Source organism: Macaca mulatta, chromosome 6, assembly GCF_049350105.2.
Source record: "Macaca mulatta isolate MMU2019108-1 chromosome 6, T2T-MMU8v2.0, whole genome shotgun sequence".
NCBI lineage: Eukaryota > Metazoa > Chordata > Mammalia > Primates > Cercopithecidae > Macaca > Macaca mulatta.
Genome location: NC_133411.1, coordinates 188679543 through 188705539, shown reverse-complemented (window position 1 = coordinate 188705539; position 25997 = coordinate 188679543). Strand labels below are relative to the sequence as shown.

General features: G+C 46.6%; 1 protein-coding gene and 1 pseudogene across 3 annotated transcripts in view; both read right to left on the bottom strand.

Annotated features, from left to right (window-relative positions):
- CANX (calnexin) overlaps positions 1-17457 on the bottom strand; it is a 33792-nt gene extending 16335 nt beyond the window's left edge. Inside the window, exons 1-8 of one of the 2 annotated variants that reach the window (XM_015141631.3) lie at positions 17322-17457; positions 14143-14217; positions 10249-10422; positions 9765-9838; positions 8904-8962; positions 7412-7553; positions 6886-6967; positions 5896-6088 (exon numbers count right to left, since the gene is read on the bottom strand). In XM_015141631.3, the coding sequence (XP_014997117.1) occupies positions 5896-6088; positions 6886-6967; positions 7412-7553; positions 8904-8962; positions 9765-9838; positions 10249-10419 (721 nt within the window). In that variant the 5' untranslated portion in view covers positions 10420-10422; positions 14143-14217; positions 17322-17457. The remainder of the gene's footprint in view (positions 1-5895; positions 6089-6885; positions 6968-7411; positions 7554-8903; positions 8963-9764; positions 9839-10248; positions 10423-14142; positions 14218-17321) is intronic. The other variant, XM_001101429.5, reaches the window with a different exon arrangement.
- A 4537-nt stretch (positions 17458-21994) lies between these two features.
- Positions 21995-24087, bottom strand: LOC144329616 (high mobility group protein B3 pseudogene; annotated as a pseudogene). Its single transcript, XR_013395046.1, has one exon. The product of XR_013395046.1 is annotated as a high mobility group protein B3 pseudogene (transcript).
- Positions 24088-25997: the final 1910 nt, after the last annotated feature.

The following is a 25997-nucleotide window of genomic DNA, read 5'->3' as shown; positions in this document are numbered from 1 at the left end:
ACAAAAGGTCCATTTCTTTATTTCTAATAGAGCTGGTATTATTACCACGTCACTGAAATTACACAAACCTCTAATTTATTAAAACGCATGTCCACTCATGGTTCTCCTTTTTAACTCCCATGGAGAATGAAAAAACAAGTTTAAATCCATAAAAGCTTTTTTTATAATTTAATTTTATTTTTTGAGACAAAGAGTCTCGCTCTGTCTCCCGGGCTGGAGTGCAGTGGTGTGATCTTGGCTCACTGCAACTCCTGCCTCCCAGGTTCAAGTGATTCTCCTGCCTCAGCCTCCGGAGTAGCTGGAACTACAGATGGCCCCATGCCACCATGCCCAGCTAATTTTTTGTATTTTAAGTAGAGATGGAGTTTTGCCATGTTGCCCAGGCTGGTCAATCCACCTAACCTCAGCCTCCCAAACTGTTAAGATTATAGGGGTGAGCCACCATGCCCAGCCACATGGGCCCCAGAAAAGCATCTTAAGTGTGACGTATATTAAAGGCCAGATTCCACACCTAGATATCTAACACGTGGGTGATTGAGTTATAGCACATCTTGACAAGAAATCCTTGGCCGGGCGCGGTGGCTCAAGCCTGTAATCCCAGCACTTTGGGAGGCCGAGACGGGCGGATCACGAGGTCAGGAGATCGAAACCATCCTGGCTAACACGGTGAAACCCCGTCTCTATTAAGAAATACAAAAAACTAGCCGGGCGAGGTGGCGGGCGCCTGTAGTCCCAGCTACTCGGGAGGCTGAGGCCGGAGAATGGCGTGAACCCGGGAGGCGGAGCTTGCAGTGAGCTGAGATCCGGCCACTGCACTCTAGCCTGGGCGACAGAGCGAGACTCCGTCTCAAAAAAAAAAAAAAAAAAAAAAAAGAAATCCTATGCTGCTGCATCAGTGATAATGAAAACGAATATTTTTGTGAGGAAGAACTTCACACTCTTTTGTTGTTAAGAAAGTCAGGGCTGGGTGTGGTGGCTCATGCCTGTAATCCCAGCACTTTGGGAGGCTAAGGCAGGTGGATCACTTGAGGCCATGAGTTCGAGACCAGCCTGGCCAACATAGTGAAACCCTGTCTCCACTGAAAATACAAAAACTAGGTGGGCACGTTGGTGCACACCTGTAAACCCAACTACTTGGGAGGCTAAGGCACGAGTATCGCTTGAACCTGGAAGGTGGAGATTGCAGTGTTTCTGTCTCAAAAAAAAAAAAAATTAGGGTCAGGCGTGGTGGTTCATGCCTGTTATCTCAGCACTTTGGGAGGCTGAGGCGGACAGATCATGAGGTCAGGAGATCAAGACCATCCTGGCTAACATGGTGAAACCCCGTCTCCACTAAAAATACAAAAAATTAGCTGGGCGCGGTGGCGGGCGCCAGTAATCCCAGCTACTCGGGAGGCTGAGGCAGGAGAATGGCGTGAACCCGGGAGGCGGAGCTTGCAGTGAGCGAAGATCATACCACTGCACTCCAGCCTGGGCGACAGAGTGAGACTCTGTCTCAAAAAAAAAAAAGTTAGATACAGCACGTAAAGTTGTATATATGTACATACACATATGGACAAATATATATCACAATGTTGATGTTTAAGATAATTTTAAGTGACCTCTTCGTGTATGTTTTTTGTTTTTTTGAGATGAAGTCTCGCTCTGTCGCCCAGGCTGGAGTGCAGTGGTGCGATCTCGGCTCACTGCAAGCTTCGCCTCCCGAGTTCACGCCATTCTTCTGCCTCAGCCTCCCGAGTAGCTGGGACTACAGGCACCCGCCAATGCACCCAGCTAATTTTTTGTATTTTTAGGAGAGATGGGGTTTCACGGTGGTCTCAATCTCCTGACCTCATGATCTGCCCGCCTCGGCCTCCCAAAGTGCTGGCATTACAGGCATGTGCCACTGCACCCAGCCCATTGTGTTATGTTTTTACTGACATATCATACTTGTACATATTTTTGGGGTACGTGTGATATTTTGGCAGGTGCATATAACGTGTAATGACCAAATCACAGTAATTGGACGGGCCTGGTGGCTCATGCCTATAATCCCAGCACTCTGGGAGGCTGAGGCAGATGGATCATTTGAGGTTGGGAGTCTGAGACCAGGCTTACCAAAACGGTGAAACCTCAACTCTACTAAACATACAAAAAAATTAGCCGGGCATGGTGGCGCACGCCTGTAGTCCCAACTACTCGGGAGGCAGAGGCAGGAGAATCGCTTGAACCCAGGAGGCGGAAGTTGCAGTGAGCTGAGATCAGGCCACTGCACTCCAGCCTGGGCAACAGAGCAAGACTCCCATCTCAAAAAACAAACAAACAAACAAAAAACCAAATCACAGTAATTGAAATATCTGTAACCTTAAACATTTACCTTTTCTTTCTTTTTATTTTATAGAGACAGAGTCTCACTCTGTCACTGAGGCTGGAGTGCAGTGGCCCAATCACAGCTCACTGCAATCTCGAAATCCTGAACTCAAGGGATCCTTCCACACCACAGCCTCCCAAACATCTGGGACTACAGGTACATGCCACCAAGCCTGAATAATTGTTTTTTTGTAGGAACAGGGTCTTACTATGCTGCCCAGGCTAGTCTAGAACGCCTGGCCTCAAGTGATCCTCCCGCCTCAGCCTCCCAAAAGCGCAGGGATTATAGGCTTGAACCACTGCACCTGACTCCATTTACTTTTTCTTTGTATTGGGAACATTACAATTCTCTTCCAGCTATTCTGAAATATACCATAAATTGTTCTAACTATAATTTCCCTAATGTACTATCAAATATTAGAATTTATTCCTTCTACCTCATTGTATTTCTGTACCAATTAACCAACTTGTCTTCAACCCTCTCCCTCGCTTGAAGTGTTTTCTTCTTGCTTATTTATGGCTTCTGAATTTCTATACCTTAAATATGTATTACTTTTGGAAATAACAAAAAAAGGTTAGGCCGGGCACAGTGGCTCACACCTGTAATCCTAGCACTTTGGGAGGTCGAGGTGGGCGGATCAACTGAGATCAAGAGTTCAAGACCAGCCTGGCCAACAACGTGAAACCCTGAAACCCTGTCTACTAAAAATACAAAAATGAGTTGGGCATGATGGTGTGTGCCTGTAATCGCAGCTACCAGGGAGGCTGAGATGAGAGAATCGCTGGAACCCAGGAGGCAGAGGCTGCAGTGAGCCAAGATGGCGTCACTGCACTACAGCCTGGGCAACAAAGCAAGACTCTGTCACAAAAAAAAAAAAAGAAAAAAGGTTATTATATTCTAGGCTGGGTACAGTCACTCACACCTGTAATCCCAGCACTTTCGGGGGCTGAGGCGGGCAGATCACTTGAGGTCAGGAGTCCAAGACCAGCCTGGCCAACATGGTGAAACCCGGTCTCTACTAAAAATAGAAAAATTAGCTGGGCATGGTGGCACAAGCTTGTAATCCCAGCTACTCAGGAGGCTGAGGCATGAGAATCACTGGAACCCGGGAGGCAGAGGTTGCAGTAGGCCAAGATCACGCCACCGCGCTCCAGCCTGGGTGACAGAGCAACACTCCGCCTCAAAAAAATTAAAAAGGTAGTCTGGGTGCAGTGGCTCATGCCTGTAACCCAGCACTTTGGGAGGCTGAGGCGGGCGATCACCTGAGGTCAGGAGTTTGAGACCAGCCTGACTAACATGGAGAAAACCCATCTCTACTAAAAAAAAATAAATAATTAGCCAGGCGTGGTGGCACATGCCTGTAATCCCAGCCACTTGGGAGACTGAGTCAAGAGAATTGCTTGAACGCAAGAGGCAGAGGTTGTGGTGAGCCGAGATCACGCAATTGCACTCCAGCCTGGGCAACAAGAGTGAAACTCTATCTCAAAAAAAAAAAAAAAAAAAAGAAAGGAAAAAAGGTTATTATATTCTTCAGAAAGAGGCATGCCTATTTATGATCTCAAACTAGCAGGAAAAGCTTCAATAACCAAACCAAAATAAACCTGTATCAAAATGATTCAACTCAATTGTCAATTGTCCAGGTATTAGAGCATCCAAAGAAGTTCAACTATAAGTTACTTCTGAAAACCTGTTTTCATTGGATTTATGTATAATTATATGTATAACTTATTCTATTATTCAACATCTCTCAACACCACCACCAACAAAAAAGGAAGAAATTAGGTAGATCAGAAAAGCTCTTTATAGGATACAAAAAAAAAAAACCTTGTTTTTGGGGGGTGGGTGGGGGACGGAGTCTCACTGTGTCGCCCAGGCTGGAGTGCAACGGCATGACCTTGGCTCACCACCACCTCTGCCTCCCGGGTTCAAGTGATTCTCCTGCCTCAGCCTCCCGAGTAGCTGGGATTATAGGCACCCTCCACTCCACCTGGCTAGTTTTTGTATTTTCAGTAGAAACAAGGTTTCACCATATTGGCCAGGCTGGTCTTGAATACCTGACCTCAAGTGATCTGCTCGCTTCCGTCTCCCAACGTGCTGGGATTACAGGCGTGAGCCACCATGTCCAGCAAAAAACACCAATTTTTTTTTTTTTGAGACAGAGTCTTACTGTCGCCCAGGCTGGAGTGCGCTGTCGCAATCTCGGCTCACTGAAACCTCCACTTCCAGGGTTCAAGCCATTCTCCTTCCTCAGCCACCTGAGTAGCTGGATTATAGGCACCCTCCACCACGCCCGGCTAATTTTTGTATTTTTCATAGAGAAAGGGCTTCACCATGTCGGCCAGGCTGGTCTCAAACTCCTGACCTCAGGTGATCTGCCTACCTTGGATGCCCACAGTGCTGGGATTATAGCCATGAGCCACCGTGCCCGGCCAAAAATACCTATTCTTAAAATTATCTCGAACCTCAATTCTTGCGGAAAAGAAGTTTTTTTGTGTGTGTTTTTTTGTTTGAGACAGCATCTCTCACCCAGGCTACGGTGCTGTGGCAAGATTATGGCTCACTACGGTCTTGACTTCCTGGACTCAAGCAATCCTCCTACCTCAGCCTCCTGAGTAGCTGAAACTACAGGCACATGCTACTGTACTCATTTAATTTCTTAATATTTTGTAGAGACAAGGTCTCTCTATGTTGCCAGGCTGGTTTGGAACTCCTGGACTCAAGCAATCCACCCGACTCAGCCCCCGAAGTGTTAGGATTACAGGTGTGGGCCACCATACCTGGCCAAGAAGCTTCTTTTAATGCTGACAAATTAAGGTCATTTCCCAACTAAGATATTAAAGAGATTATTTTCTTTAGTGAAGGGTGACAGAATCTTCCTCTGCCTCCCAGGCTGGAGGGCAGTGATACGATCTCGACTCACTGCAACCTCTGCCTCCTGGGTTAATGTAATTCTGCTGCCTCAGCCTCCTGAGTAGCTAGGATTACAACAGCTACTTGACACCATGCCCAGCTAATTTTGGTAGTTTTAGTAGAAACGGGGTTTTACCATGTTGGCTACGCTGGTCTCGAATGCCTGACCTCAAGTGATCCGCCCGCCTCAGCCTCCCAAAGTGCTAGTATTACAGGCATGAGCAACCATACCAGGCTGAGATTGTTCTTATTTGGAGGCTGGGGTAAGATTTACAATCTTTTTTTTTTTTGAGATGGTGTCTCACTGTTGCCTAGGCTGGAGTGCTGTGGCACAATGATCTTGGCTCCCTCCCAGGTTCAAGCAATTCTCTTGCCTCAGCCTCCCAAGTAGCTGGAGTTACAGGCGTGTGCCACCACGCCTGGCTAATATTTGTATTTTTAGCAGAGATGGAGTTTCAACAGTTTGGCCAGACTGTTCTCAAATTCCTGATCTCAGGTGATCTGCCTGTCTCAGCCTGCCGAAGTGCTGGGATTACAGGTGTGAGCCACAGTGCCCAGCCAGATATACAATCTTTAAAGTAAATGGATGATAAATATGTAATACCATAAGCCCCCAAACTAATGGTTTTTCTTACTTAGTGTGTAAAGATGTGTTTTCTTATCAGTAAAATAAGTCTTCAGATCTGCATCTGGCCTCTTAGCATGTTTTTCTTCATAAATACCCGTTTTGGGGTTTTTGTGTCGGAAGATGAAGTGCAGTTTATAGTCCTCTCCACATTTATCTGGACCAAACATAATCGTATACGGGGTCTTGTCGTGGAACTGATCCTTCAGAAACAAAAAAGGAGTATTTGAAGTCACTGTAGTCAAAGTGTTCAAAAGCAACATTTCAAAAGTGTATGGTAATTCCTCTTATAAAATTCCAAATACATTAATGACAGTTACAGGAAAAGCTAACTACAAGTTTGTTTAGTGAAAAGGAATAACAAGCAATCATCAGTAAATTTAAAATAACATTTAAGTGCCTAAGAAAAGTAATGCACGCATCTAGACAGTTACTGCTTCCTCGTAAAACAAAGAAATAAGCTTGCTAAAACTAAAACTTACACAGAAGCAAAACCAGAAATTCAGATAAAAACAGTTGGTAACAACTTTGTAATTTACACTTCGAATAAAAAGCACATTAGTGTCAAAGTCAATATTCCCAACTTATCAAAAGAGTTAAACAGCAGGAGGAAGCCTTTATTTTCACAAGTATTACAAAATTCTTTTTTTTTGAGATGGAGTCTCACTCTGTTGCCCAGGCTAGAGTGCAGTGGTGCAATCTAGGCTCACTGCAAGCTCCACCTCTTGGGTTCACGGCATTCTCCTGCCTCAGCCTCCCGAGTGGCTGGGACTACAGGTGCCGCCACGACGCCTGGCTAATTTTTTGTATTTTTAGTAGAGACGGGGTTTCACTATGTTAGCCAGGATGGTCTCAATCTCCTGACCTCGTGACCCGCCTGCCTTGGCTTCCCAAAGTGCTGGGATTACAGGTGTGAGCCACTGCACCTGGCGCAAATTACAAAATTCTTACAAGGTAATAGTGGGTGTCCAGCTACATTCCAGAAATGGGAATTACATACCAGGTTGAGCTCTGGTGTTTTAGAAAGCAGTTTCACATAAGCACCACCACATTCTATTCCATTTTGGAAATTAACCTCGTACCTAATATCAGAGAGAAAGGCAGAAAACCGTATGGCATTTTGAAAGATCAAAACTCTCTTAATGTATTTCCTCTCTCCCTCATCTTGGTCATGTTTTATCACAGGTCAAATGTTTCCCCTTACAAAGGATTCCATCTTCTATTGTTTTTGAATAGCTATCAAATCCCACAAAAATAAATAAAATTAAATTGAACATTAATGCAGATTTCCAGTAAGTTTGTTCTGCAAAATCTACAAGTTATTTACAGTCAGGAAAATGAGTAACCAGTTTTTTCAAAGTAATTTATGAGGCAAGAAAAACCATTACAAGGTGTTTAAATTCACCCAAAAATCCCTACCACAAGTTATATAATCTCATAATTTTTTAACATAAAATAAAAGTTGTATAATGTCTTCTAAGATTACCCTTTGTAGAAAGCTTTTATCCAACAAGCATTTCACTTACTGAACAATGAGAGGCTTGGTGTCAAATAGGAAGGGCTTGTTCAGTTTAGCGGAGATGGCATGATGCTTGGCCCGAGACATCAATACAAGTCCTTTATCACCTGGAAGCTTTGATTCCTTCATTTCATCTACCTCCCACTTTCCTACAAGACAAAACAAAAAAGTTCTATTCCTTAACTCTACCTCTGAAGGTCCTACAAACACCAAAAAAAAAAAAAAACAAAACAAAACTCCTAGTTGCATAAATATATTATACTGGGGCAGCCATGGTGGCTCACACCTGTAATCCCAGCACTTAGGGAGGCTGAGGGCAGGCGGATCACTCGAGGTCAGAACTTCAAGACCAGCCTGGCCAACATGGTGAAACCCCATTGCTAATAAAAACACAAAAATTAGCCGGGCTTGGTGATGGGCACCTGTAATCCCAGCTACTCAGTAGGCTGAGGCAGGAGAATCGCTTGAATCCAAGAAACAGAGGTTGCAGTGAGCCAAGATCGCGCCACTCTATTCCAGCAGCCTGGGCAGCAAGAGTGAGACTCCGTCTCAAGAAAGTAAATAAATAAACAAACATACTTTATTTGGCAAATATTATTAGGATATGGTTTTATAAAACTGTAGTATATTATACTGTCTTGAAATAACTTATTTCCAACATTCAGCAGCACGGGTGATTAAACAGATCTAATCCTATTAAATATAAGGCTACACATGCACCCCGAACCTTAAATAAAAGAAAAGAAACATTAGGCAACGCACAAAGGTGGCAAAACTTTCATGGAAAAATCTTTTTTTTTTTTTTTTTTTTGAGACGGAATCTCGCTCTGTTGTCCAGGCTGGAGTGCAATGGCTCGATCTCTGCTCACTGCAAGCTCTGCCTCCTGGGTTCACACCATTCTCCTGCCTCAGCCTCCCAAGTTGGTGGGACTACAGGCGCCCGCCAACACGCCTGGCTAATATTTTTGCATTTTTAGTAAAGACGGGGTTTCACCGTGTTAGCCAGGATGGTCTCGATTTCCTGACCTCGTGATCCGCCCGCCTCGGCCTCCCAAAGTGCTGGGATTACAGGCATGAACCACCATGCCCAGCCTCTTTTTTTTTTTTTTTTGAGATGGAGTCTCTGTCGCCCAGGTTGGAGTGCAGTGGTGTGATCTTGGCTCACTGCAAGCTCTGCCGCCCAGGTTCACACCATTCTCCTGCCTCAGCCTCCCCAGCAGCTAGCACTACAGGCACACGCCACCACACCCGGCTTATTTTTTGTATTTTTAGTAGAGACGGGGTTTCACTGTGTCAGCCAGGATGGTCTCGATCTCCTGATCTCGTGATCCACCTGCCTTGGCTTCCCAAAGTGCTGGGATTACAGACGTGAGCCACTGCGCCCGGCCGGAAAAATCTTAAAGCTTACAATTTCCTTTTAAACTAGTCTAGGAAATGCCATGGAGACAACATGTCAAACCTCTATCTGCTATTATATCTAAACCAAATGGAATTCTCACCATCATATTTGGCAATTTCATCATCGGTATCATCTTTCTTGGCTTTGGATAAAATCCACCTGTAAGTAACACAAATCCCAAAATCAGTCTTAAAAATGACAGTTGTCTTGCGAGGGAAAATTATGTAAATACTCATAAAAATAAGACTTATTCTGCTCTTAGCCTATTTAACCACTCTACTTCCAACCTTTAAATCTGTCACACAACTAATGATAATATATTACCTTCAACTCACAAACCTATATGAAAAAGTACCAAACCTAAGAGATAATTCCACTGATGTTTCAAGATCAAGAGAAGATTTTTTTTTCCTCAATCAAAGAACAAAATATAGGGTAGAGTGGGGGAGGGAAAGGAGTGGAAGTAAAAACCACAAATTCCAAAGGACTATTTTCCTACATGGATGTTAACACTGAAGATATTAAAGTTAGAAATTTCAAGCCAGGTGCGGTGGCTCCCGCCTGTAATCCCAACAATTTGGGAGGCTGAGGCAGGTGGATCACCTGCGATCAGGAGTTCAAGACCAGCCTGGCCAACATGTTAAAACCCCATCTCTACTAAAAAAAAAAAAAAACACACAAAAATTAGCTAGCATGGTGGCACATGCCTATACTCCCAGCTACCTCGGAGGCTGAGGCAGGAGAATCACTTGAACCCAGGAGGTGGAGGTTGTGGTGAGCTGAGATCACGCCATTGCACCCCAGCCCGGGCAAAAGAGCGAAATTCCGTCTCAAAAAATAAATAAAATAAAATAAAGTTAGACATTTCACTATATAAGATGCTATCCAAAAAGGAATCCACTATCCCATCTTATTTACATAATGTTTGCCTCTAAGATATATTTCTCTGGAAAACACTTACCCTGACAGAGTTCCTCTGTCAAAAGAATCAGCAAAATATACTTCCCCTGTTGGAACTGGAGCTTTGTAGGTGACCTGTGTTAAATATATAAATGAACTAAAAATTTAAATTTTCAGCAACATGCCTTTTTACCTAGAATCATTTATCCTGGTCTGCTTTCAACTGTCACAAAAATTTCATAGCTAGCCTTCAAATTCAACCCATATAATTGGCCTCTAGCAAGATATAACAAAGGCTGCCAGAGAGATCAGTAAGTATTTTAGCAAATTTTGCTTTGCCTTTGAAAATGTTCCAAATTTATCTTCACGATGTTTTTCTTTTATATTTTATTAGATATGGTATCTCCCTGTGTTGCTCTGGCTGGACTCACACTCCTGTCCTAGGCCTCCTGAGTAGTTGAGACTACATGTCTCTGCACCTGGCTATCTTCAAAATTTTATCATCTCAAGAGGTAAAAGGAATAGATTCAAAGACCATTTCAAACCTTGGGAGATGAAGGAGGAGCAGTGGTATCTGGTTTTGAGTCTTCTACCTCTTCAATGACATCGTCAAGGTCATCTTCAATATCAATCACATCATCATCATGTCCATCATGAGCCTCAACAATAACAGTTCCAAGTACCAGTAACATACACAGCAACCACTTCCCTTCCATGATCTACACATAAAAAGAGCAAAATCAGTTAAATGTATTGCCACTTATCAAACTTCATAAAGACCACTACCTCTCTCTCATTTAAAATTAAAGCTTTCGGCCGGGCGCGGTGGCTCAAGCCTGTAATCCCAGCACTTTGGGAGGCCGAGATGGGCGGATCACGAGGTCAGGAGATCGAGACCATCCTGGCTAACATGGTGAAACCCCGTCTCTACTAAGAAATACAAAAAATAGCCGGGCGAGGTGGCAGCGCCTGTAGTCCCAGCTACTTGGGAGGCTGAGGCCGGAGAATGGCGTGAACCCGGGAGGCGGAGCTTGCAGTGAGCTGAGATCCGGCCACTGCACTCCAGCCTGGGCTACAGAGCGAGACTCCGTCTCAAAAAAAAAATAATAATAAAAAAAAATAATAAAATAAAATTAAAGCTTTCAAATCACAGAGCTAAAAAGAACTTATTATTTCCTTATCTATAGATAAGGAAAGACAGCCTAGAGAGGATAAAGGGTTTCCCTAAAATCAGTTAGAAGATTCCATTTCTAGAAAATTTCAAAATAAAACTGAAACATACACAACCATCCTCATATAGAGAGGATTGGTTACACAGATGTGAGGCATTCAAATACAATTTCCAACAAACTTTTGCATTTGTAAAGTGTTTTACAACAGACAAAAGCCCTTTCCTACACTAATTTACAATGGGTACCTGTTAAAACATTACAATGAAATAACAGAGATGGCTGGGCGCCGTGGCCCACACCTGTAATCCCAGCACTTTGGGAGGCCAAGGTAGGTGGATCACTAGGTCAGGAGTTCAAGACCAGCCTGGCCAACATGGCGAAACTCTGTCTCTACTAAAAATACAAAAATTAGCTGGGCGCGATGGTGGGTGCCTGTAGTCTCAGCTACTTGGGAGGTTAAGGCAGGAGAATTGCTTGAACCCAGGAGGCAGAGCCTGCAGTGAGCCAAGATCGCGCCACTACACTCTAGCCTGGGTGACAGAACAAGACTCCGTCTCAAAAAAAATAAATAAATAACACAGAAAATAATTCCTGTCACATTAAAGGTTTAATATGGATACTGTTGCTCAAATACCATCAATAGACATGTTTTCAAATTAGTGTTTTAGAACTCAACAAGAATATTAAACTAAGAACAAGCTACTTTTAAAATTCATATATTTACTTTATTTATTTATTTTGTGATGGATTCTCCCTCCGTCGCCCAGGCTGGAGTGCAGTGGCACCATCTCAGCTCACTGCAACCTCCGCCTCCCAGGTTCAAGCAATTCTCCCACCTCAGCCTCCTGAGTAGCTGGGATTACAGGCACCCGCCACCACGCCTGGCTAATTTTTGTCCTTTTAGTAGAGACGGGGTTTCGCCATGTTGGCCAGGCTGGTCTCAAACTCCTGACCTCAGGTGATCTGCCTGCCTCAGCCTCCCAAAGGGCTAGGATTACAGGCGTGAGCCACTGCACCTAGACAAAACAAGCTACTTTTTTTTTTTTTTTTGAGATGGAGTCTTACTCTATCACCAGGCTAGAGTACATTGGCGCTATCTCGGCTCACTGCAACCTCCATCTCCTGGGTTCAAGTGATTCTCCTACCTCAGCCTCCCAAGTAGCTGGGATTACAGGTGTACAGGTGTGTGCCACCACACTCAGCTAATTTTTGTATTTTTAGTATAGACGAGTTTTCACCATGTTGGCCAGGATGGTCTCAATCTCTTGACCTCGTGATCTGCCCGCTTCGGCCTCCCAAAGTGCTAGGATTACAGGAGTGAGCCACTGTGCCTGGCCAACAAGCTACTTTTATCTCTTATTTTCTAACCACGTAAGTGCCCTGTGTATTATATTAGACGTGTCTTGGGTGGTAGTGGGCTCTCTTTCCAAGGACCACAGATCTAAAGAAATAAAAACTGAGCTACACAGATGCACAAGATGATGTGGTTGGTAACAGGGAAATTTTCATTTTTGGCCCTGAGAAAGCACAGCTAAAAGGTGGGGGAGAAAACAAGTAGAAGATATACAACTAGAAATGTGCACACACACACACACAAGATGTCCTTTTCTCCTCACATCCTCTGCCCACACAGTCACCCGATCAATCCTAGTCTTTCATTCTTCTCCATTACTGACATCAGGATACTTAAATGTTACCTTATATTACTATGGCCTCTAGTTTCTTCCTCCTCTTTCAAGCTATCCTACAATAAGACAGACTCATCACCCAAAAACTATCATGAGTCCATGTCTGCAAAAATGTCTAAGTCTTTAGCTAGCAATCAGCACCCTCTCCCTCCACTGCTGCTCTACGTGCTATTCCCCCAAGAATCTTCAACTCCCTCGATTAAGACCTTATTTCCCAGCCTGGCCAACATAAACACAGCCTGACCCCGTCTCTACCAAAACAAAACAAAACAAAACAAAAACCACGATCCTGTCTCTACAAAAAATAAAAAAAAGAAAACTTCACCCAGACATGGTAGCACACACACCTGTTGTCCCAGCTACTCAGGAGGCTAAAGTAGGAGAAGCTTGAGCCTGAGAGGTTGAAGCTAAAGTGAGCCGTTGGGCAGGGTGGGGTGGCTCATGCTTGTAATCCTAGCACTTTGGGAGGCTGGTAGACTGCCTGAGCTCAGGAGTTTGAGACCAGCTAGGGAAACATGGTGAAAGTCCCTTTCTACTAAAATACAAAAAATTAGCCAAGCGTGGTGGTGCACATCTGTAGCCGCAGCTGCTCAGGAGGCTGAGAGAGGAGAATCGCTTGAACCTGGGAGGCGGAGGTTGCAGTGACCCGAGATGGCGCCACTGCACTCCAGCCTGGGCCACAGAGAGAGACTCCACCTCCTCAAAAAATAAAAATAAAAATAAGAAATACGCCAGGCGCAGTGGCTCACGCCAATAATCCCAGCACTTTGGGAGACGAAGGCAGGCTGATCACCTGAGGTCAGGAATTCAAGACCAGCCTGGCCAACATGGCAAAACCCTATCTCTACTAAAATACAAAAATTAGCTGGGCAGGCTGGGCGTGGTGGCTCACACCTGTAATCACAGCACTTTGGGAGGCCGAGGCAGGTGGATCACCTGAGGTCGGGAGTTCAAGACCAGCCTGACCAACATGGAGAAACCCTGACTCTACTAAAAATACAAAATTAGGCGGACGTGGTGGCCAGCTACTCAGGAGGCTGAGGCAGGAGAATTGCTTTAACCCACGAAGTGGAGTTTGCAGTGTGAGTTGAGATCATGCCACTGCACTGGGCCTGGGCGACAGAGTGAGACTGTCTCAAAAAAATAAAAAAGTCAGCTGTGATGGCACCACTGCATTCAAGCCTGGGCAACAGAGTAAGACTGTCTCAAACAAACAAATAAACAGAAAAAGAAAGCGGAGTTTCAGAGATATTTGCAGACCCGTGTTTATAGCAGTACTACTCACAACAGCCAAGAGTCAGAAGCAACCCAAATGTCCATCAATGGATGAATGAGTAAACCAAATGTGGTACAGGTATACAACGGAATACTATTCAACCTCAAAAAGGAAGGAAATCCCATCACCGGCTATAACATGGATGAACCCTTGAAGACAATATGCTAAGTAAAATAAGCAATTCACAAACAGATACCACAAAGTTTTAAAAAAGAAGGAAGAAAGAAAGGGAGGGAGGGAGAGAAGAAGGGAGAGAAAGCTGAGCTTAATTTCTGGTCTCCTGGTTGGCATGGGGGCTCGCACCTGTAATCCCAGAACTCTGGGAGTCGGAGGAAGCAGGATGATAGCTTGACCAGCCTGGGCAACAAAGTGAAGTATCTATGAAAAATTAAAAAAAAAAAAAATTAGCTAAGAGTAGTGTCATCCGCCTGTAGTTCCAGCTACTCAGGAGGCTGAGGCAGGAAGATCACTTGAATCAATAAGCGCAGGAGTTTAAGACTGCAGTGAGCAATAATCACACCACTGCACTCCAGCCTGATGACAGAGCAAGACCCTGTCTCTAAAAAAAAAAGTAGGGCCGGGCGCAGTGGCTCACACCTGTAATCCCAGCACTTTGGGGGGCCGACGCAGGCGGACTGCCTGAGCTCAGGAGTTCGCAACCGGCCTGGACAACCCAGTGAAACCCCATCTCTAATAAAATACAAAAAAATGGGCCGGGCGTGGCGGCATGTGCCTGTAGTACCAGCTACTTGGGAGGTTGAAGCAGGAGAATTGCTTGAACCCGGGAAGCGGCGGTTGCAGTGAGCCAAGATCACACCACTGCACTCCAGCATGGGTGACAGAGGGAGACTCAGTCTCAAAAAAAAAAAAAAAAAAAAAAAAGTACATCTGTTGCAGTAACAAAGAATTCAACCAGGACTTTCCTGACAAGTTTCACCATAAGCTATATAGGCTATAACTGTGTTTAGGTACTTTCATTATTTCCTAGGCGTTATTATGAACTATGTATTCTATTTCCACAGTTCATTACACTTTTTTTTTTTTTTTCTGAGATGGAGTCTCACTCTGTCACCCAGGCTGGAGTGCAATGGCACCATCTCCACTCACTGCAACCTCCGCCTTTCAGGTTCAGTGATTCTCCTGCCTCAGCCTCCAGAGTAGCTAGAGGTTAATTTTTTTCTGTATTTTTAGTAGAGACAGGGTTTCACCATGTTGGCGAGGCTGGTCACCAACTCCTGGCCTCAAGTAATCTGCCCACCTTAGCCTCCCAAAGTGCTCGAACTACAGGCGTGAGAGCCACCGTGCCCAGCCAATTCATTACACTTTTTAAACTAGTTCCATGTTCATCGTTTTATCTGCCCCTCCCAATTGCCCCCTAAAGGTGAAGAACCCAGCAGACTTCGTATTCCTAAAGTTACGGAAACAAAAGTAGGACAAAAGCTACCGGTGGTGGCTCACGCCTGTAATCCCAGCACTCTGGGAGGCTGAGGCGGGTGGTTCACGAGGTCAGGAGATCGTGACCATCATGGCTAACACGGTGAAACTCCGTCTCTACTGAAAAATACAAAAATTAGCCGGGTGTGGTGGTGGGTGCCTGTAGTCTCAGCTACTCGGTAGGGTGAGGCAGGAGAATGGCGTGAACCCAGGAGGCAGAGCTTGCGGTGAGCCAAGATCGTGCCACTGCACTCCAGCCTGGGTGACAGAGCGAGACTCCGCCTCAAAAAGAAAAAAAAAGCTACCATACTGGGCCCACAATTCAAGTTTCATGAGCCTGCAATTCATGCTCACCAACTGCCACTTCATCCCCTTAAGCTGTCTTCCAGGGCAAAGAGAACTCTAACTACAAGGATGCAATAGTGTGATTGCCAAAACGGCAGCAACGACTTTTGTCAAAACATTTACCCCTTGTGGCCCTGAGAAGATAATGCGCTAAATGAACTGTGGAGTCAAGATAGTAAGGTGTGGGGGAATGCTGACACCCACCTGCAGCCAAGTCAGAAAATTTCTGTTGTGCAACACTGACCCCACACACAGTTCACTCGGGCATTCTCATGACCCAGTTACCTGGCTTGTTTGTGCACCCTGGTTGATGCAAAGAACTCCCACATAGTCCTTTACCTCTGCTCTAAGTATAATTACACCAAATGTACAACAGTTGATTAACATGGCAGTTGATTCTATTCATGACCCTCAAACAATATTGGGAAAAGACTGAGATACAGAATGATTTTAAAGATCAATAAAATTCTTCCCCCTTAAAAAAATCTAATTAAAAAATTAAGCAAAATATTCCATTTCCTAAATCAGAGGTAAAAAGACTTAACTATAGTTCATCTTGTCCTCTCAATCTTTTAATATTAAGCTCAGTTTAACTTCCCTCAACCAGCAATCACTTGTGTCATACCTAACAGTTAATACACAATGCCCAGTTTCTTCCATCACCATAACTGTGACTTCAGGTCCTGGGAAACAGGACTGAACCAGTTCACTAGGATGGCAGTGTATTGGTCCAGAGGCATTCAGATTATAATAATGTATTGCAGTAATTATAGGGCAGTTACTAAATGTCAGACTTCCCTTATTGTATACATATCTGAATGTAATCCTCACAGATCCATCAGGTATTATTATATCCATCACTTGACAAGAACGGGGGCACAAAGGGTAAGAAAACTGCCGAAGTTCACAGAGCAACAAATGACCAATGAAAGACTTGAGCCAGGGCCTTAACGTTAACCACTGCACTGCCTATCCCTGAACTATAATCCCAGCACCATCATTAAACTAATCGCATGACCTTGGGCCAGTCATTTCATACCTCTAGGCCTCCCCTGTAAAAACAGATGCATTAGATGAGTTTTCGGGTGCTTTCCTGCTTTTAACGCCCTGTCCATCTCCAACTGGATGACTCTCCTCCAGAATAGGTGCTGTAACTGTCAAGTTTCTCAACCACTGCGTGTTCTCCTTCTAGTACATTCCCCTTTCTCTTCAGGGAGCTAGGGTCCAGTCTACTCTTTGGATTTTCAAATACTAAACTGTAACGCTAATCCTAAACATTCCCCCTCGGTCTAACACCATCCTTCCCTACTGCTAGGGGTACCCAGCAGGCCCGATTCCACTCCACACTTTTACCCAGTTACTCCAGCCCACCTCGCGGCTGCCAGGCAGCAGGCAAAGAGGCCTAAGAAAGCCCTAGAAGCAAAGCCATAGGAATAAGTCAGCTTTCCCAGAGGTCAAGGAAGGCTGTAGGGCCACCTGCCACGCCTCCCGACCCCGGCCGCGCGGCCTGGGCCCGCTCCCCAACCAAAGAGGCCCGAATTCGGGCCTCCCCGCTCACGGCGGGCGCGTCGGACAGGGCCTGGGCCCTCAAGAGCCAGCCCGACCCCTCAGTCCCCGGCCACGCCCGACCCCTCAGCCGCAGAGGCGCTCCCAGCCCCCGGGGTCCTCAAGGCCCGAGGACGCACTCAGGTCTCCCGTCTCACCTCTAGCCTCCCGGGGACCGCGGGGCTGCCCGTGCCCCTTCCCGCCCGCACACCTGGCCCCGCGCCGCAGTAAAGACAGAGGCGGAGGCGGCCCGACCGTCACGTGCCGCAGAACCAACAGGCCTCGGACACCGCTGCCGCGCGAGCGAGCCCCACCGCACTAAGCCCGGCCCTGCGCCGCCCCTGGCCCCTCAGTAGCCACAGCCGGCGCCAAGTCCCGCCCACCCGCGCAAGCCCCGACATCCGGTTGGCCGGCGTGGGCATCGCTCTACGCACCGTCCCATACGCCCCCTACGGCTATTCTTCGTGGAGTGTGACGATTGGTCGGGAGTGAGGCAGGAAGTGGCTGTTGGTTGGGCGGGAGGTGAGGGGCGGGCCACGCTGGATCGAGAGCGCCGGGCGCGCGCGTCCCGGGGCGGGGCTGGCTTAACAGGCGTTCCCGCGCTCGGTTGCCGTGGTGCCTTCGGGGGCGTTCCAACCCAACCCCCAGCGGCCCTCACCCGTCTGGTTGCTGGAGCCGAGACTTGGGACGCATCGCGCGCCCTTAGCTGACGGGGCAAACGGCAGCAGGCGGGAGGGGTGGGAGTGCGACGATCAGCCATCAAGGAGGGCCGGTTGCAGCGAACGCGGGCCCTTATGGGCGTGAGCAGAACGCAGCGCGGGCGCCTGGCCGGCCAGCCGTGCCCCGCTCCGCGCCGTGTGAGCCGGCGCCGCAGTTCCTGCAGAGTCATGGCTCGGCGCAGGAGCCTGCGCAGCCTCGTCGCCCAGCATAACACACAGTCCAGAGTAACACAATCCGAGGTTATCTGAACTTTCAATTTATGTTTCCTGAAGTGAGATTAGGGGTCAGGGCAGAGGATGAGCCCTGAGATACAGGGATGACAGGATGAGAGAAGGCATGGTGCCCTGGAAAGATTTCAGATACGCCACCATTTTAGTAACCCACTCTTAGCACGTCTTCAGTTTTCAGTATGCTGAGAACCTCACAAAATGGAAGTGGCCCCGGGTTTTTCTAGACCTTTAGAGATCTTGATCTCTTGTCCTCTGTTTGGACACCCAAAGGCTTGAAAACTTGGGTGGAAAACACTAGAATCAGCGGATGTATCACTGATCTCAAAGCCCTCTTGCCACCTGGAAGGGGAAGAAAGGCAGGGTTTGGTGTTTGCATGAGTTAGTATCATCCAACCCTCAGCTCCCCAATTTTTTATTTTTATTTTTATTTTTTTGAGACGAAGTCTTGCTCTGTCGCTCAGGCTGGAGTGCAGTGGTGCGATCTTAGCTCACTACAACCTCCGCCTCCCGGGTTCAAGCGATTCTCCCTCAGCCTTCCGAGTCGCTTGGATTACACACGCCTGCCACCACGCCCGGCTAATTTTTGTATTTTTAGTAGAGATGGGTTTCACCATGTTGGCCAGGCTGGCCTCAGGTGATCAACCTGTTTCGCCCCTCCCAAAGTGCTGGGATTACAGGCATGAGCCAGGCGCCCTGCCCTCAGCCCCAAAATTTGTGTAGGAGAATTTTGGTTTCCTGTCTACCTGGGGAAGCAGCTATTCAAAGCAGAATAAAATTCTGGATGGTACACGATCCAAATAATGAGCTTAAAATGTAGTTACAGGGGCCGGGCACGGTGGCTCAAGCCTGTAATCCCAGCACTTTGGGAGGCTGAGACGGGAGGATCACGAGGTCAGGAGATCGAGACCATCCTGGCGAACATGGTGAAACCCCGTCTCTACTAAAAAATACAAAAAACTAGCCGGGCGAGTGGCGGGCGCCTGTAGTCCCAGCTACTCGGGAGGCTGAGGCAGGAGAATGGCGGGAACCCGGGAGGCGGAGCTTGCAGCGAGCTGAGATCTGGCCACTGCACTCCAGCCTGGGCGACAGAGCGAGACTCCGTCTCAAAAAAAAAAAAAAAAAAAAAAAAAAAAAAAAAAAAAAATGTAGTTACAGGAACCACATTTGTGAGCCAAAGAGCTACTCCTGCAAAGGTAAGTGCCAAAAGACTGTGGTACTATGGAGAATTCAGTGGGATTCCGAGGGGGAGGAACTGCTTCCATCCAGAATGGACCAGCAAAGAGGTTAGAACTGGCTGGGTGCGGTGGCTCTCCCTGTAATCTGAGCACTTTGGGAAGCTGATGCAGGAGGATCATTTGAGCCCAGGAGTTCAAGACTAGCCTGGGCAACATAGTGAGACCCCTGTCTCTACAAAAATAAAAATAAAAAAATTAGCCTGGCATGGCCAGGCGCCGTGGCTCACGCCTGTAATCCCAGCACTTTAGGAGGCCGAGGCGGGGGCAGATCACGAGGTCAGGAGATCGAGACCATCCTGGCCAACATGGTGAAACCCCATCTCTACTAAAAATACAAAAAATTAGCCGGGTGTGGTGGCAGGCGCCGGTAGTCCCAGCTACTCGGGAGGCTGAGGCAGGAGAATGGCGTGAACCCGGGAGGCAGAGGTTGCAGTGAGCCGAGATCACGCCACTGCACTCCAGCCTGGGCGACAGAGCGAGACTCCATCTAAAAAAAAAAAAATTAGCCTGGCATGGTGCACACCTGTAGACCCAGATACTAGGAAGACTGAAGCAGGAGTATCCTTGACTCCTTCTTGGTTGAGGAGGCTGCAGTGAGCCAAGATCGGGCCACTGCACTCCATCCAGCCTGGGCAACAGACTGAGAACCCGTCTCTAAATAAATAAATAATAAAAACAAATAGATGTTTTACATGGGCACCATTTGTGTGGTCCAAAGCAATTATAATAGTAACATCAACCTGGATTACCATAACAGATATAATAATAATGAAAACATATTGTACGAATTCCCAAAATGTGACACAGAGACCAGAAGTGAGCACGTGCTGTTGGAAAAATGGTGCTTATAGACTTGCTTGATGCAGGGTTGCCACATTCAATTTGTAAAAAAACACAGTATCTGTGAAAAGCAATAAAGGGAGTGCAGTAACAAGAGGTTTACAGCCTGTTTACATTCTGACATGGAGCAACAGTCAAGATTTAGTGTTATGTGAAAAAGCACAGAGAAAGGTGTGTTTCCTTTCACAGTGGAAAGGGAGACGTATTCTCACACATGTACGCTTGGCCAAACAAGCTTACTAGAAGGATATACAAGAAACTGCTAGGAGAGGTTAATGCTGGAGAGGGGACCTGTAACTCTAGAAGCAGAAATACTTTCTTGGCCAGGCACAGTGGCTTACGCCTGTAATGCCAGCACTTTGGGAGGCGGGCGGATCACCTGAGGTCAGGAGTTCAAGACCAGTATGGCCAACATGGTGAAACCCTGTCTCTACTAATACAAAAATTAGCCGGGCATACTGGTGCACACCTATAGTCCCAGCTACTTGGGAGGCTGAGGCAGGAGAATCGCTTGAACCCGGGAGGCGAAGGTTGCAGTGAGCCAAGATTGTGCCACTGCACTCCAGCTTGGGTGACAGAGCCAGACTGTCTCAAAAAAAAAAAAAAAAAAAAAAGACACTTTCTTTAAACATGCATATGATTTTTTCAACAAAGAATCAGGCCAGGTGAGGTAGATCATGCCTGTGATTAGCACTTTTGGGAGGCCAAGGTGGGTGGATCACTTGAACCCAGGATTCAAGACCAGCCTGGGAAACATGACAAGACCCCATCTCTACAAAATATACAAAAATTAGCTGGGCATAGTGGCTTGAGCCTGTAGTCCCAGCTACTCAGGAGGCTGAGGTGAGAGGATTGTCTAAGGCCAAGAGGTCGAGGCTGCAGTGAGCCAAGATCAGGCCACTGTACCAGAGTAACACCCTGTCTAAAAAAATAAAAATAGGTCGGGTGTGGTGGCTCACGCTTGTAGTCCCAGCACTTTGGGAGGCCAAGGCAGGTGGATCACCTGAGGTCGGGAGTTGGAGACCAGACTGACCAACACGGAGAAGCCCCGTCTCTACTAAAAATACAAAATTAGCCAGGCATGGTGGTACATGCCTGTAATCCCAGCTACTTGGGAGGCTGAGGCAGGAGAATCGCTTGAACCTGGGAAGCGGAGGTTGCAGTGAGCCGAGATTGCGCCATTGCACTCCAGAATGGGCAACAAGAGTGAAACTCCGTCTCAAAAAATAAATAAATAAATAAATAAAAATTAGGACTGGCGCAGTGGCTCACGCCTGTAATCTCAGCACTTTGGGAGGCCGAGGTGGGTGGATCATGAGGTCAAGAGATCGAGACCATCCTGGCTAACACAGTGAAACCCCATCTCTACTAAAAAAAAAAAAATACAAAAAAAAAAAAATTAGCCAGGCATGGTGGCGGGCGCCTGGAGTCCCAGCTGCTGGGGAGGATGAGGCAGGAGCATGGCGTGAACCTGGGAGGTGGAGCTTGCAGTGAGCTGAGATCGCGCCACCGCACTCCAGCCTGGGAGACAGAGGGAGATTCTGTCTCAAAAAAAATGAATAAACTAAATAAAAATTTAAAAAAAAGAAAAAGAAATTTTAGCTTTAGCTTTTGTGCTTTTTTCAAAATAGGCAGTATATTTCAAACAGTAAGCAAAATTGTTGATCCATTTGTCCTTTGTATCCAGCTTCTTCTCATAGCTTAACTTGTCTCTCCACCCTTCCCGCAAAGCCACCCTCATCCTTGCTCATGCCCAGCTTTTGCTTGAAGGAGAAAGTGGGCACACAGAGAGAGGGCGCACTCACATTTTTATCCATTACTTTCTTTTTTTGACAGATAAACAGTTTGTTTATTCATCCTCCTCTGCTCCTCCTCATCTCCCTGTTCCTCTTCCTCTTCCACCTTTTTCCGGGCAACTGTAGCAGGACCCTTTGCGCCATCAAACTTTCCTTTCGACTTACAGTCAGCAACATCCTTCTCATACTTCTCCTTCAGCTTTGCCGCCTTAGTGATGTAAGGCTGCTTTTCACTGTCATTTAAGTTCTTCCACATCTCACCTAGCTTTTTGACCATGTCTCCAATAGAGATGCCGGGGTTTGTGGATTTCATCTTGGGGCAGAATTCCGAAGAAAACAGGAAGAATCCAGACGGTGGCCTTTTGGGGGCATTAGAATCCTTCTTCTTCTTGCCTCCCTTAGCTGGTCCATAACCCTTCATTTCCTGATCACAGCGTACTTTATCCGCCTTTGCCATTTCATCAGACTTCGACTTCTCTTTCCCAGACATTGTCTTCCATCTCTCAGAGCACTTCTTGGAAAATTCTGCAAAATTGATGGTTTCTTTTTACGTTCTTCTCTGCACGTCTGCACAAAGAAGACATAAGCAGACATCTTGCCCTTTGGTTTCTCGGGGTCACCTTTAGCCATCCTGACTATATTGTTCACTCTCATTACTTTTTTTTTTGAGACGGAGTTTCTCTCTTGTTGCCCAGGCTGGAGTGCAATGGCACGAGCTCGGCTCACGGCAACCTTGGCCTCCGGAGTTCAAGCGAATCTCCTGCCTCAGCCTCCTGAGTAGCTGGGATTACAGGCGTGAGCCACCACGCCCAGTCCATTACTTTCTTAATAGTTAGGCTGGTAATGGTCATTTCTCTATAGTTTCTCTATACTCATGCTAATCTGGCATTGTCAGAATGATGGACAAAGAAAGAGATATGTAACTACGTTAATTGAAGTTTATTTTATTACAGTGAAATTAAACCTTTTTTTTTTTTTTAAGACAAGTTCCCGGCCAGGCTAGAGTACAGTGGCACAATCATGGCTCACTGCAGCCTCAAACTTCTGGGCTCAAGGAATCTTCTTGCCTTAGCCTCCCAAGTCACTAGGACTACAGGCATGCACCACCATGCGTGGCTAATTTTTATTTTTATTTTATTTTTTTGAGACAGATTCTCACTCTGTTGCCCAGGCTAGAGTACAGTGCACAATCTTGGCTCACTGCAACCTCTATCTCCTGAGTTTAAGCGATTCTCATGCCTCAGCCTCCAGAGTAGCTGGGACTACAGGCATGTGCCATTTCACCTGGCTAATTTCTGTATTTTTAGTAGAGATGGGGTTTCGCCATGTTGGCCAGGCTGGTCTCAAACTTCTGACCTCAGGTGATCCACTTGCCTCGGCCTCCCAAAGTGCTGGGATTACAGGCATGAACCACAGCACCTGGCCAACATTTTTCATGTTCATTAACCATACGTATATTTCTTCCTTTGTGAATTCTCTATTCATGTCGTTTGTCCATTTTTCCACTATAGGGTTTGTCTTTTTCATACTGGTTTGTAAGGAATCATTAGGTACTATGTGCACGTACAGTGGCTCTTGCCTGTAATGTCAGCAATTTGGGAGGCCGAGGCAGGCAGACCACTTGAGCCCAGGAGTTTGAGACCAGCCTGGGCAACATGGCAAAACCCTATCTGTACAGAAAATAAAAAATCAGTGGCATGTGCCTGAGTGCCAGCTACTCAGGAGACTGAGGTAGGTGGACAGATCCAGCCCAGGAGGTTGAGGCTGCAGTGAGCTATGATCATGCCACTGCACTCCACTAGCCTGGGCAACAGAGCAAGACCCTGTCTCTAGAAAATCAAATAAGTAGAGACAGGGGCTCTTTGTTGCCTAGGGGCTGCTTCAAGTGACCCTCCTACATTGGCCTCTTAAAGTGCTGGGATTACAGATGTGAGCCACTGCGCCCAGACCTTTAAGAGCTTTTAAACTGGGGGCTCTTTTTGGTTATAAGGAACAGAGATGGCTGGACAGAGTGGCTCATGCCTGTAATCCCAGCACTTTGGGAGACCGAGACGGGCAGATCACTTGAGGTCAGGAGTTCTAGACCAGCCTGGCCAACATGGTGAAACCCTGTCTCCACTAAAAATACAAAAATTAGCCAGGCATGGTGGTGTGTACCTGTAGTCCCAGCTACTTGGGAGGCTAAGGCAGGAGAATGGCATGAACCCGGGAGGCAGAGCTTGCAGTGAGCCGAGTTCGTGCCACTGCACTCCAGCCTGGGCGACAGAGCGAGGCTCTGCCTCGAAAAAAATAAAATAAATAAATAAATAAATAAATAATAATAAAGAAGAGAGATATACTGAAACTACCTCAAGGAAAGTACATAGGGATGTCAAAGAACCCAAGGAGAGGAAGAGAGTACTGCCTTGCCTCATGCTATCCCGAGCTGGGATTGCAGTGTAGTGGCTCTTGCTGTCTTCCAGAGCCAACTGACATCTGCTTCAACCTCCCTTTCTTGATCAGGCACTTTCACTCATTTTTTTTTTCTTTGTTTTCTTTGCAGAGATGGGATCTCCCTGTGTTGCCCAAGCTGGTCTCAAACTCCTGGGCTTAAAGGGATCCTCCCGCCCTGACCTCACAAAATGCTGGGATTATAGGCATGAGCCAGTGTGCCCAGCCCACTCACCTTTTTACACAGCTTAGTCGGCCTGAAAAAACAACCATACACTGGCTAACATTTCAAAATATTAACCCACCACACAGTCTTGTTTAAATGTATATAGGCCAGGCGCGATGGCTCACGCCTGTAATCCCAGCACTTTGGGAGGCTGAGGCGGGTGGATAACTTGAGGCCAGGAGTTCGAGACCAGCCTGGCCAACAAGGCGAAACCCCATCTCTACTAAAAATACAAAAATTAGCCAGGCACGGTGGTGGGTCCTGTAATCCCAGCTACTCGGGAGGCTGAGGCAAGAGAATCGCTTGAACCTGGGAGGCAGAAGTTGCCATGAGCCAAAATCGTGCTGCTGTACTCCAGCCTGGGCAACAGAGTGAGACATGGTCTCAAAAAACTAAAGTAAAAAAATAATAAATCAATGTCTATAAACATAAACCCTCTATAAATTAATTTACAGCTCTATGTCAATATAAAACCGTAAGTTTATAATTTTACCTATAATACAAATCAAAAAGTCAAATTAACATTTATGTTACTTTTTTTTTTCTTTTTTGAGAGAGTCTCACTCTGTCGTCCAGGCTGGAGTGCAGTGGCATGATCACAGCTCACCACAACCTCTGCCTCCTGGGTTCAAGTGACTATCATGTCTCAGCCTCCCATGTAGCTGGGATTACAGGCTGGTGCCACCACGCCCAGCTAATTTTTGTATTTTTTGTAGAGACAGGGTTTCGCCATGTTGTCCTGGCAGGTCTCAAACTCCTGGCCTCAAGTGATCTGCCTGCCACAAGCTCTCAAAGTGACTTTCTTAAGTGCTTTTTTTTTTTTTTTGAGATGGAGTCTTGCTCTGTCACCCAGGCTGGAGTGCAGTGGTGCAATCTCAGTTCGCTGCAACCTCCGCCTCCCAGGTTCAAGTGATTCTCCTGCCTCAGCCTCCTGAGTATGTGGGATTACAGGCCCGTGCCACCACACTTGGCTAATTTTTGTATTTTTAGTAGAGACAGCTTCCACCATGTTGGTCAGGCTAGTCTCGAACTCCTGACCTTGTGATCAACCTGCCTCAGCCTCCCAAAGTTTTGGCGTTACAGGCATGAGCCACTACACCCAGCCTCTTTTCAGATTTTTTTTTTTTGGAGACGAAGTCTCACTCTTGTCCCCCAGGCTGGAGTGCCATGGGTCGATCTCAGCTCAATGCAACCTCCGCCTCCCAGGTTCAAGTGATTCTCCTGCCTCAGCCTCCCGAGTAGCTGGGATTACAGGAGCGTACCACCACGCCTAGCTAATTTTTGCATTTTAAGTACAGATGGGGTTTCACCATGTTGGCCAGGCTGGTCTCGAACTCCTGACCTCAGGTGATCTTCC